The sequence below is a fragment of the Oncorhynchus mykiss genome, chromosome 22, assembly GCF_057628025.1.
Source record: "Oncorhynchus mykiss isolate SJ-2025 chromosome 22, ASM5762802v1, whole genome shotgun sequence".
In the NCBI taxonomy this organism is placed as follows: Eukaryota; Metazoa; Chordata; class Actinopteri; order Salmoniformes; family Salmonidae; genus Oncorhynchus; species Oncorhynchus mykiss.
Window position 1 is genome coordinate 14,787,764 of NC_143043.1, and position 12,227 is coordinate 14,799,990.

Consider the following 12,227-nt stretch of genomic DNA (forward strand, 5'->3'; position numbering starts at 1 on the left):
TATTCACAGATTGTAGAGTAATGACAGGGTTTGGTTGATGCTACGGATTCTCAATAAGCAATACACCGAGTACAAATCCCTGAAGCCGATAGAAACCCAAGCCTTATGCACTTTGCACACCAGTCAGACCCAGAAGATTAGGATGCACCACAATACCACAAATTAAAATAAGCATTAAATCCGCTTCTATCTCCTCATGTGAAACTCATCACAGACAGGCAATGATGAGGGACAGCTACATGACACACAGTTCTGTAAAATTATACCAGATGTTATCCACATGACTGACAGCAGACAACACTAGCTTCAGGAGGGTGTCCAAGCACTTTTCTTAATATGCTGCTACACACAACACACGCAAGGTCGTTTTAAAATGTTAGACACAGTGCATTTTCAGACCCTTTCCATTTTTCCACATTTTGTTATGTTACAGCCTTATTCTAAAATATATATATTTTTAAATCCCTCATCAATCTACACACAATACCCCATAATGACAAAGAGAAAACAGTTTTTTAGATATGCTTGCAAATGTATTCAAAATAAAAAAACAGAAATGCCTTATTTACATAAGTATTCAGACCCTTTGCTATGAGACTCGAAATTGAGCTCAGGTGGATCCTGTTTCCATTGATCATCCTTGAGATGTTTCTACAACTTGATTGGAGTCCACCCCTGGTAAATCCAAGTGGACATGATTTGGAAAGGCACACACCTGTCTACAGTATATAAGGTCACACAGTTGAAAGTGCATGTCAGAGCAAAAACCAAGCCATGAGGTTGAAGGAATTGTCTGTAGAGCACCAGGATCTGGGGAAGGGTAACAAAAAATGTCTGCAGCATTGAAGGTCCCCAAGAACACAGTAGCCGCCATCAATCTTAAATGGAAGAAGTTTGGAACCACAAAGACTCTTCCTATAACTTGCCGCCCGGCCAAACTGAGCAATCAGGGGAGAAGGGCCTTGGTCAGGGAGGTAACCAAGAACCCGATGTTCACTCTGACAGAGCTCTAGAGTTCCTCTGTGGAGACGGGAGAACCTTCCAGAAGGACAACCATCTCTGCAGCACTGCACCAATCAGGCCTTTATGGTAGAGTGGCCAGACGGAAGTGAAAGGCGAATGACAGCCTGCTTGGAGTTTGCCAAAAGTCACCTAAAGGACTCTCAGACCATGAGAAACAAGATTATCTGGTCTGATGAAACCAAGATTGAACACTTTGGCCTGAATGACAAGCGTCACGTCTGGAGGAAACCTGGCACCATCCCTATGGTGAAGCATGGTGGTGGCAGCATCATGCTGTGGGGATATTTTTCAGCGGCAGGGACTAGGAGACTAGTCAGGGTCGAGGGAAAGATGAGTGGAGCAAACTACAGAGAGATCCTTGATTAAAACCTGCTCCAGAGCACTCAGGACCTCAGACTGTGGTGAAAGTTCACCTTGCAACAGGACAAATACCCTAAGCACACAGCCAAGACAACGCAGGAGTGGCTTCGGGACAAATCTCTGAATGTCCTTGAGTGGCCCAGCCAGAGCCCGGACTTGAACCCTCATCGAACATGGAAGAAAAATGGGAGAAACTTCCCAAATACAGGTGTACCAAGCTTGTAGCGTCATCCCCAAGAAGAATGCCAAAGGTGCTTCAACGAAGTACTGAGTAAAGGGTCTGAATACTTATGTAAGACATTTTAAGAAATTTGCTAACATTTATAAAAACCTGTTTTTGCTTTGTCATAATGGGGAATTGTGTGTAGATTGATGAGGGGTGAAAAAACATTTTAATACATTTTACAATAAGGCTGTAAAGTAACAAAATGTGGAAAAATACATGGTATAACACATGGTAATTCTGACTGCCTCGAATACTGTCTGGTTTCATAAAGATCAAGGTTTAGAGCGAAGCTAACATGACGAGGCAGATGAGGCAGATGAGGCGCACCAGTAGTAACAACCAATTACGAACAACCCAGGCAAAATAGTTGTTGGCTTTGATATCATTATCAAAAATGTAACATTTTAACATGTAAACAATATGCTGTCCCAGGGCAGATGATTGGACACATCTAATATGGGTGATTATTGGATAAACAGGCATAGTTGTAAAGGTTCCATTCTGACATCATTTCTATCAGTTATTTTTCTGGATGCTACAAACAGTTCACAGACCTCAATTCTCATCTCTCAAAATGCATCCCATGCATGACAAGGGTGAAATTGTATATTCCATGCACCGGATGATAATATGAAAGTTGTTGGGGGAAGACTACATCATTTAGGTCACTGTCCAAGTTGGATGACTATACTGTAGAGAAGAGAAATAGTGACAGTTCATTCCAGGGGTGGTTGTCAACAACAGGGACACCGGAGGCTTCAGGCAGTGTTAACTGAGCTCTTTAAACACAGCCTGCCCTCATAATAGGCCACATTAACATAAAACAAACAGACTAATCATTTGCAGGTGTGAATCACTGTATCACATGGTCAACACTTGTTCAAGGTGAGATGCCTAAAATAGCATACTCGAGATTTGAATACGTTGCAATGCAAGTCCTACCATTTTTATATTAGTTGAGGGGTGTATTCTTTCTCACGTTTTTATATTTTGGGTGTGGAGAAGAGGGGTGGATTATTACCTCAGAGGATGGGATGATTTTCATGTGAAAAGTTAAATGTATCATTTTATTTCCATAGTGCTGATGACATTATGTCGTTACAGTTGATTCTAAACGAAGCAGACGCACCGTAATCGGTTTCCCTGCTAGATTGACCATCTTGTGAATAATAACGGTCCTACGTTTTAACATGGTGAACGCGTTCCCTCACTCTCCATCTTTCGACGATACGAAACACTTGGAAGCCGATTAATTATTGATCACGTTTGGACAGTATCGGTATCCATGCAGTGTAACGCCTTTTGGAACTGTAACTGGGTAAGATGTGTCCATTCAATTTCATTTAAAAAAAAATCTGAATTGCATTAAACTGCATTACATTTATCATACGTTCGTGGGTGAGTGGAGGACACTTGCAAATGTTAAAAGTCGAGGTGCTTATTATCTTTAGGTTGATTGTCATATATGTATGTTATGCCCCTTTGTGGTTGCGTATTAGTTGAAGGGGCTAAATTGCAGGCTATTTGCTAAGAAATGCCAAGGAAGTTGTCTCCGTGTATATTATAAAAGTTAAGTGTAGTGACAGGTCAACCGAGGATTCCTTGTTATGTTCATGGTAAATGTAGTAGTCAGGGTAACACCATAAAAACGGCAGTTTTTGCAGGTGCGATCAAGAAAACAAAAACAGGATTCGTCTCTGTGTGTGTGTGTGTGTGCGTGAGCGCGCGCGTGTGAGCGAGTTGGAGATGGGGAGATAGCGTGTGTGTGTGTGTGAGAGAGAGAGAGGGAGAGAGACATTCCTCCAGGGAGACCGAATAAGCAACTTTGTTACCAGGCATAGCGTTGTCTCCTCTGGCACAGCACGTTATGAAAAGAGAAAGGCATTTGGCAGTTATGGTTGATCAGCGTTTATTTGTATCCTCCTTTAGTGCATTACTGACGGCTAACCTGTTCTTAACAAATAGGCATCTTAGCACATTTGCAAGTCATACAATGGAACGTACGTTGTCATACCTAACAAGGAACCTTATTTACCAGTGAGTGAGGTAAGAATTTCTAAATATTATTATCCTATGTAGACATCCTATGTGGGAGTGTTTGCATTGGTGCTGAGGCTACATTTCTGTGGCAATAGACATCATAGTTGTTTTTAGATATACGTATTGTTTCAGCCTGGTCTCATAAACTAGACATATCAAAGTGAAAGTAAACGCAGGATACTCAAATTAGTATGATATGTTATGTATGGTTATATAAGACAGAAGGTCACTTAAGGGAGGGTCGTTGTTCAGGGTGGATTTTTTTTATTTTAACTTTTATTTAACCAGGCAAGTCAGTTAAGAACAAATTCTTATTTACAATGATGGCCTAGGAACAGTGGGTTAACTGCCTTGTTCAGGGGCAGAACTACAGATTATTTAATTGTCAACTCAGGGATTCAATCTAGCAACCTTTCAGCTACTGGCCCAACCTCTAACCACTAGGCTACCTGCCACCCCGGATGTGTGGGCGTATAACGTGAATGTCTAGCAACCCAATGGTTGCACATTCAAATCTCATCACAGACAATTTTAGCAACTTTGCAACTACTTACTACTTGTTAGCTACTTTGCAACTACTTATAATGTTAGCTAACCCTTCCCCCTAACTTTAAAACCCTTTAACCTTACTCTTAACCCTAACATTAACCCCTAGCCTAGCTGACGTTAGCCACAACAAATCAGAATTCACAACATATCATACTTTTTCCAAATTCATAACATACTGTACAAATTGCATGTTTTAACATATCATACGAAATGAATACATGCTATACAAAATGTAGCACACAATACTAATTGCAGTGTCCCGGATTTAGTTTGACTAGGTTACGTCTACCCCTGAGTCCAGGTTGATTGTTTTGATTATGGCTTTTGAAAATCAAGGCTATTTAATTGTATCTGACTTTTAAAAGATAACTGAATAATGAATGTTTTTGTTTTCACACTGGGCTAAAGTATGGGCTATTAGTGTGACTTTGTTTATTATTCACCTCGTTGTTATGCTACTTACTGGATGTACCTGGAGTGTAATTAATGTCCATTTTTTTCATTAAGAGTCCTGCTCTATTCTAGTTCATTTAGTTTGGGTCATTCTGTGGCAGCCAGTAGTTACCCTTGGGCAGGTGCTATTCCTGAGCATTATAATTACAGGCTGTTTGAGGACTCATGAGAATGGAGTTGTTTAAGTATGTTTCGTCATATGACCTGTATATCTTCTTCCTCTAGATGACAGTGCATACTTCGGCGGCCCAACAGTGTGAGTTTGGCCATCGACACAGGAAAATGCATCTCTGGATTGTAATTATATTGTCGGTGGCTACCTCGGTGGGCATCGTTGAAATGTTTGACAATTATGGAGAGATATGTCGAAGATTGTGTGCCTGTGAGGAGAAAGAGGGGATACTGACAGTAAGCTGTGAAAGTAGAGGAATTGTCGATCTCTCTGAAATAAGCCATGTGTACTTCACAACGTATAATTTACTGCTCACAGGGAACCTTTTGAAGAGGCTCTCCGCCAATGACTTTGTTGAATACAATGGGCTTACAATATTGCATCTCGGCAACAATGACATATCCGAAGTTGAATCGGGAGCTTTTAATGGACTTCAGGGATTAAAAAGATTACATCTCAACAATAACAAAATCGATGCCTTGAAGGAAGAATTTTTTGTTGGCCTTGAACGTCTGGAATATCTTCAACTAGACTACAATTACATCACCCATGTTGAGCCAAATGCCTTCAGCAAACTGCGTCATCTGGAGGTCCTGATTTTAAATGACAACTTAATTTCTACTCTTCCCACTAACATTTTCCAATATGTCCCTTTGACTCACCTTGACCTGAGGGGGAATCAACTGAAACTGCTGCCATATTCGGGTGTTTTGGAACACATGGACAGTGTTGTGGAATTACAACTAGAGGAGAACCCATGGAACTGCTCTTGTGAGCTGATTGCTCTAAAGGCCTGGCTCGAGAGCATATCCTACACCGCTTTAGTGGGTGATGTGGTCTGTGAGTTTCCATTCCGGCTTCATGGGAGAGATCTTGATGAGGTCTCTAAACCAGAACTGTGTCCCAGGAGAGCTATTGCAGAGTATGAGATGCGTCCCCAGGCACATCAGACCACTGATGCATACTTTAGAACCACACCAGCCTCAGTCACAGCCTCATTCCCATCCTCTGCCATATTACGGTCCTCGTCAAGGCCCACCAAGGGACCTCGCCAGTCAGGCAAACTAAAGTCAAAACCCACGTCTCGCATCCCCTCCAATAAACCGCAAAACTACGGTCAAATCGTTTCATATCAAACCAAATCCCCTGTGCCTTTGGACTGTCCTACTGCCTGTACTTGCAATCTCCAAATTTCAGACCTCGGTCTGAATGTCAACTGCCAAGAGAGAAAGATTGAGCGCATCTCTGACTTAAATCCCAAACCCTACAATCCCAAAAAGATGTATCTCACAGGGAATTATATCCCTGTGGTGCGGACATCAGATTTCATTGAAGCAACTGGATTAGATTTGCTTCACCTTGGCAACAATCGGATTGCTCACATCCATGACAGAGCCTTTGGGGATTTAACACAGTTACGCAGGCTGTACCTGAATGGGAATTTGATAGACCACCTCACAGTCGATATGTTCTATGGATTGGAGAGCCTGCAGTTCTTATATTTAGAATACAATGTCATTAGAGACATTGTGTCAAACACCTTTCAGCATGTCCCCAACCTTCAGCTGCTCTTCCTGAATAATAACCTCTTGAAGACCTTACCCGGGGAAATCTTTAATGGGTTGAAATTGGCCAGACTAAATCTTCGCAATAATCACCTCCGCCATCTGCCTGTCAGTGGCGTGTTGGATCAGCTGACATCACTGGTGCAGGTAGACTTGTTCGAGAACCCCTGGGACTGCCACTGTTCAATTGTGGAGATGAAGATGTGGCTGGAACAGCTCAGCACAGGCACGGTTGTCAACAATGTCATCTGTGGCTCCCCTAAAAGACTGTTTGGGGAGGATATGCGATACATTAAGACAAGTAATTTCTGTCCCAATAACTCTGATACCCTTGCCTCCGTGATCCCGCCCTCTGAAGAAACCATTCCCGGCAGCACTATCACCATAGAAACATCATTAGACGACGACGCACATGTCAACAATGTTCCTCTATCTGTTATGATCCTTGCCCTGCTCCTGATGTTCATCGTTGCAGTGTTTGTCGCTGCAGGACTGTTTGCGGCTGTGAAGAAGAGACGTCAGAAGGCTCTAAATGAGCAGAATAACTCCATGAACGCGTGCATCAGTTCGCTGAACACGGAGTACGGTCTTTACAAAAAGGGATCCGTTCCAAAAGTCAGGACATCTGCAGGGCATGTGTATGAGTACATCCCCCCTCCCACAGAACACACATGCAAGAGTACCGTCTATAGCCCAAGCCAGAGCAAGTCAGTGGATGGGTACAGAGACTTTGATGAGTTGAATGGGGCGTTTTTGAATAATCACTTGGATGAAGAGGCTGGTAGTAACGCAATAAGCTCTGAATACAGTATTAGCACCCCAGAGCCACTCAACAAACAGTCCCCCTTACAAGACAATCATCAGTATTACTATAGAGATGTAGAACCCGACAACCCGTCATCTTACAGCAATGCTTTACCTTGCAGGCATACTGCCCATTCATCAAATCAGTGTACGTCCGACTTCGATATCAGACACCAATACATGCACCCAGAAAGAATACAACAGACAATATTATATTGCACAGCACCAAGTACTGTTTATGTTGAGCCTAACAGGAGCGAGTACTGGGAACTGAAAGCCAAGCTTCATATTGATCCCGACTACCTTGAAGTTCTTGAGAAACGTACAACGTTCACCCAGTTTTGAATGACTTCATTGTTTTCCCTTAAAAGGTTGAATCATTGCTATGTTTGCTGCATTGGCACATAGTGCTCATGTTAAATTTGAGCATTCTACACTGATTTCTATCTTTTGAAACTACAGTATACAGATATGCAGATGCTTTCCCTTAACAACATTAAAATGAGTTATTTTGTCTTTATATATCCTCAATACAGCTTGTTGCTACAGTAGCTAGTTTATTGTTTATCAATTTCAGTCTTTGCTTTGAGAAATTGCCAACAACTCTATGTAAATCAGTGATGGGGGGGAAAAAATATATAGTAACAATTATTTTGTATGATATATCGATATATATCCAAGTATCGATTTGTACAATTGAGGGTAGCGCTAACGCTTATCGGCTGACCCTTCGAACAAAACTCTGGTATTTTTCATCCTATAGCTTGTTCTCCGTCTTTTTTTTTGTTGTTAAATAGCAAGTCTTCATGTTTTCAGCACTTTTATTTCCATGATTGATCAACTCTCATTTTCTAATGTTCTCTCTTGTCTCTCTGCAGCAGACAAAAAGTGAGCAGTGTGTTCGGGAACATTAAATTGCAATAAAATGTTGCAGTCTTGAATCGCAATACAGATCGAATCGGTACTTAAGTATCGTGATAATATCGTATCGTGAGGTTGCTGGCCATCCCCAGCCCTAATGTAAATATGCAGTTCGTGTATGCTTGTTGCACTTTTTCAAAAAGGGAGGTTCAACTGGCTTCTGTGTGCATATGTTTTTTAAAAGATAAATGGAAAGTCCATACTTCATATTTCCCGGGCAGTTTTGAGGTGGAACAGTACGCTCATATCATTTTTCTCAAATGGTTCTATTTTTATACAAGTATTTGGAAAAGTAATTCTTCTTCTGTTTTTGTTTTATCACTTTGCACGCAATGCACTGATTGACCCGAACAGGTCAACAACGGATATGATGTCACTTTCTTATATATATTTCGTAAGTCGTAGACTGTGTAAATAACCATGTCTATGGCCATATGTAAAATGATTGCAGACATGCAACCTCTGCGTTCTGAAGGAAAGTTATAAGACATTTTGCACTATACGTGCATGAAGCCACTTTTCTTTTCCCAGGATGGAGACAATCCTCAATTTCCCTATTTTTATCTTTGGGGATACAAAATCAGTATTCAGAATATCATTGTCAACAAATAAACAGCAAATTCATACAGTATGTATCCCTATTATTGCTGGAAATAGCTCTAAATACAATGGAATGGATTGGTGACTGCCACTTGTATACGTTTGATCACTCAAAATATTTTTGGGGACATTCATACATTTCTTTGGTATTACTAAGGAATCTTCTAGTTCTAGTTCATTGTTAGACATACACATTTTCAGGTACGGTCCTTTCACTGTGGTACGTGCAGTGTCTATTCAAAGCATTGACAACGAATTGTGTAAACATTCGTCAATGTAATGACATTTGCCTGTCTCTATGTGTTTGGTCTCTAGTTCCAAGGTCACCACTGCCATGTTGTGTTGTTGGCATTTCCTACAACTTGTGATGAGATTATGTCAGAGGTTGCTCAGTATGTGCTGAAAAGCAGACTGGGTTTCAGAAATAATACATTCTAACCCATTTGTGGGCCATTTTTAAAAAAATCAAAAGCACTAGGAAAAGTCTTGCATTAATAATATAGACATGTTAATCCAGTGCATTGTAATAAGGACAGTCCTTTGTTAGTGATTTTGATTTAAAAAAATGGATCCAACATGGTCAATCTTGCTTTTTTTTGTATTGAGGTTAGAAATTGTGTTTTTGATTCCAGTATCTGTCATCGCACCATAGCATTGTTCTTGTTGGGTTTGAAAACACATGACAAGAGTTCAATTAATATATCCGATCATTTACTGTAATTCCCGCCCGCCTCCTTAGCCTTTATTGATTTAATATGCAGTTAGTGTGTACAGTGTATATATCACAAGCAAATAGCCATTGCATTAAAACTACACACAATGTTTGTATCACGTTCAAGTATATCAAAGAGATTGTCAAAATTAAATGTTACTCATGGAAATCTGTTTGTACGAACAGGTACACATCAGTGTTTTTTTTTCTTCTGAATTTTTTATACAAGGGTTTTGTAAATGAGGTCTAGAGAGTGTTCCACTTATGTCAATTTTTTTATTGACTTGTCCCTTTAGTTCTCCATATGTAAGTCATTTGGTGAATTCTAACTTCTTACTTCAACTTTGTAAATAGAATGTGCCAGCTGCATCTCCTTGCGGACTGCTGCTTCACTGAGTGCAAAGCCTGGTTTTTATTGTGGAAACACACAGGACGAGAGGGAATGCAACTTGGGTATAAGATGTGAGCACAGAGAGAAATGTATCTTAAAAAGTGCTGTTTCTGCTATTGTTAGCCAATGAATAAAATATGTGCATTCATTCTGTATACTGTCTCTGTTTTTCCTTCACCCTCCAATATGTTAGAAGTAGTAAATGTCATAGCACACCAGGAGGGTGGATTATAAAATACTTCCCCAAAAGCCCACTGGCTTGTTTCATAGCAATACAAAGATTACAGGAGTCACACAGTTTACACCGCCTCTCACAATTTCATCCAGGAAAGATATACATCTGTGCAAAACAAGAACAATGTTACATCATCTGAAATACTCTCAATCCTCTGCTGTCTTTTGAAGATTGTGTCATTTTCCCTCTATATTATATATATTATCAATGTTGGTTGATCATGCTGTGTGTTTTGTTGAAAGCTATCACTTTTTTACCTCTCTATTGTCTGGGGAGTTTGACAAAAATGGCTTCCACTAAGGGCCCTTGGTCCTCACCTGCCATTTTTTTTTACAGGGCCAAGAAGCATCACACTACGGGTGAAATTAGGTCGTCAGTCCGATCTGTCCAAAGCCATTGTGATGAAACGTGTAGTTTAGTGTCGGAACTCATGTATTTAAATTTAATCTGCTTTCGACATTCCAACAGCAGATTTTCAATTTGAAGCTTTTTGTGTGAAGGCGGCTAACGGATGTCTCTGAAGAAATGTGCATAATGCTTTGATAATGGTATCTGATCCGTCTGTAGCTGTACAATATGTACAACAGCCAAATGTACATGCATGGATGGGGAAAGACACGTATTCATCTCTATACTCTTCGAGGAGACTGGTTTCCTCAGGCATAGTATCCATGGAAACATCCAATTACCTGACATAGACAAACACAGTAATATTTCTGTCTATAAAGCAATGTATCAATAACTATTATTATGTGTGCTAATTTGCAATTAGCCCCAATTGTAAATTGAAAGTGATAGAATTGATTATTTCTGCATCTCAAATCTATTTGGTCTGTTTATAATGAGTCTCATGAGATCCCTCATTAAAAGCAAGACTAGGATGTTAATCGCATTTGCGTTGCTTTCTGAAGTTTATAATATCCCTTTGATTTAAGGATACAGGACTGCAAATGTAAAAACAATAATCGCTCTCAAGAATCAGAAGAAAAGTGTACATGTTAATCGCCCCCTCATCCACTATGACATAGTCTTGACTTGTCTGGCAGATTGCTGGTGTTATGTTTCTTAGTCCTTGAAGTTCACAGTATTGCTCTGGAGAGAGGAATTAGGGCAGATCTACATTATGCAAGCTTGAGGAGATGTGTCAGGCTCTGAGAAGGCAGCATATGACTGCAAGTGTTCACCCAAGGAGAAATAGCAAAATCACTTGTGCTAAATACAGCTGGCGTTTTATGACCGTGATCACCCCTTTTTGTTTAGGGGTGTAACGATTCTTCTCACTGGTAAAAACAGAATCTTATCTCTGTTCACATTTGTATTGTTTGTCTTCAAATATGATCCTGGCCCTTGAGATATTTTTTCTGTCTGTCTGTCTGTCTGTCTGTCTGTCTGTCTGTCTGTCTCTGTGTGTGTGTCTGGGTGCATAAATTATTGACTCAGAGTCTATTCATGCATGTCTCAAGGACTTCAGCCAATGTGGCAACACTGCTATCCTCTCTCAACATTTTTGGGACAAAAAACCTTTACATAACTCACTGACAGTACAGTTGTTCAATAATAATTCCTGGAATAAAGATTGAACATGCAGTTGTATTAATATGTGTGTCCATTGTGTGTGTGTGTATATGTACGTGTGTGCGTGTGCATGTGCATTGGTGTGTGTTGTGCCAACGTGCGAGCACATGCGTGTGTGTGCATGTCTGTGTATAAGTGTGCGCTTTTATGTGTGTATACTTGTATGTTTATTCATCTTTGTGTGAATTTAAGCCGTTGGAGCAGAATGTTAATTACTGGCTTGGCAAGTCTAGTAGGGATTCAGGATGTCAGCGTACACCTTGCCAGCACATTTGCAACAGCTGGAAACAGCGGGTGTGATTTTTGTAGGGGCTCATCCTGGCTTATGACTGCCAGTATGAGGGGAGTGACACAATCCCCTCTTATCCTCTCCCATTTATACTTCTCAAACTTAACATATGAACTATATTTGATGTCAAGCATCAAAATGGGACTTTGTGAAAGACAAAATACGACTATGTGCGTTCATGTGTGTAAGAGGCGTTTTATGTTAGGAGTATTTTAGATATTTGACATCTTTTCAGGCTAGAGACTGTGTGATGTTTTCTATGTACATGTCCTGTCATTTACTGTGACCACTGCTGGTTTCAATGCAACACAT

The 12,227-nt window shown here is 40.5% G+C and overlaps 1 protein-coding gene across 2 annotated transcripts; it reads left to right on the forward strand.

Annotated features, from left to right (window-relative positions):
- The first annotated feature begins 2,513 nt into the window (after window positions 1-2,513).
- slitrk5b (SLIT and NTRK-like family, member 5b) lies at window positions 2,514-9,971 on the forward strand. 2 transcript variants are annotated; one of them, XM_021578956.3, is made up of 2 exons: window positions 2,514-2,927; window positions 4,877-9,971. In XM_021578956.3, the coding sequence occupies exons 1-2, from the start codon at window positions 2,895-2,897 to the stop codon at window positions 7,535-7,537; spliced, it is 2,694 nt and encodes an 897-aa protein (XP_021434631.3). In that variant the 5' UTR covers window positions 2,514-2,894; the 3' UTR covers window positions 7,538-9,971. The 2 variants fall into 2 exon arrangements, with proteins under 2 accessions (XP_021434631.3, XP_021434632.3); XM_021578957.3 differs by lacking the exon at window positions 2,514-2,927 and adding an exon at window positions 3,343-3,655.
- The last annotated feature ends 2,256 nt before the right edge of the window (window positions 9,972-12,227 follow it).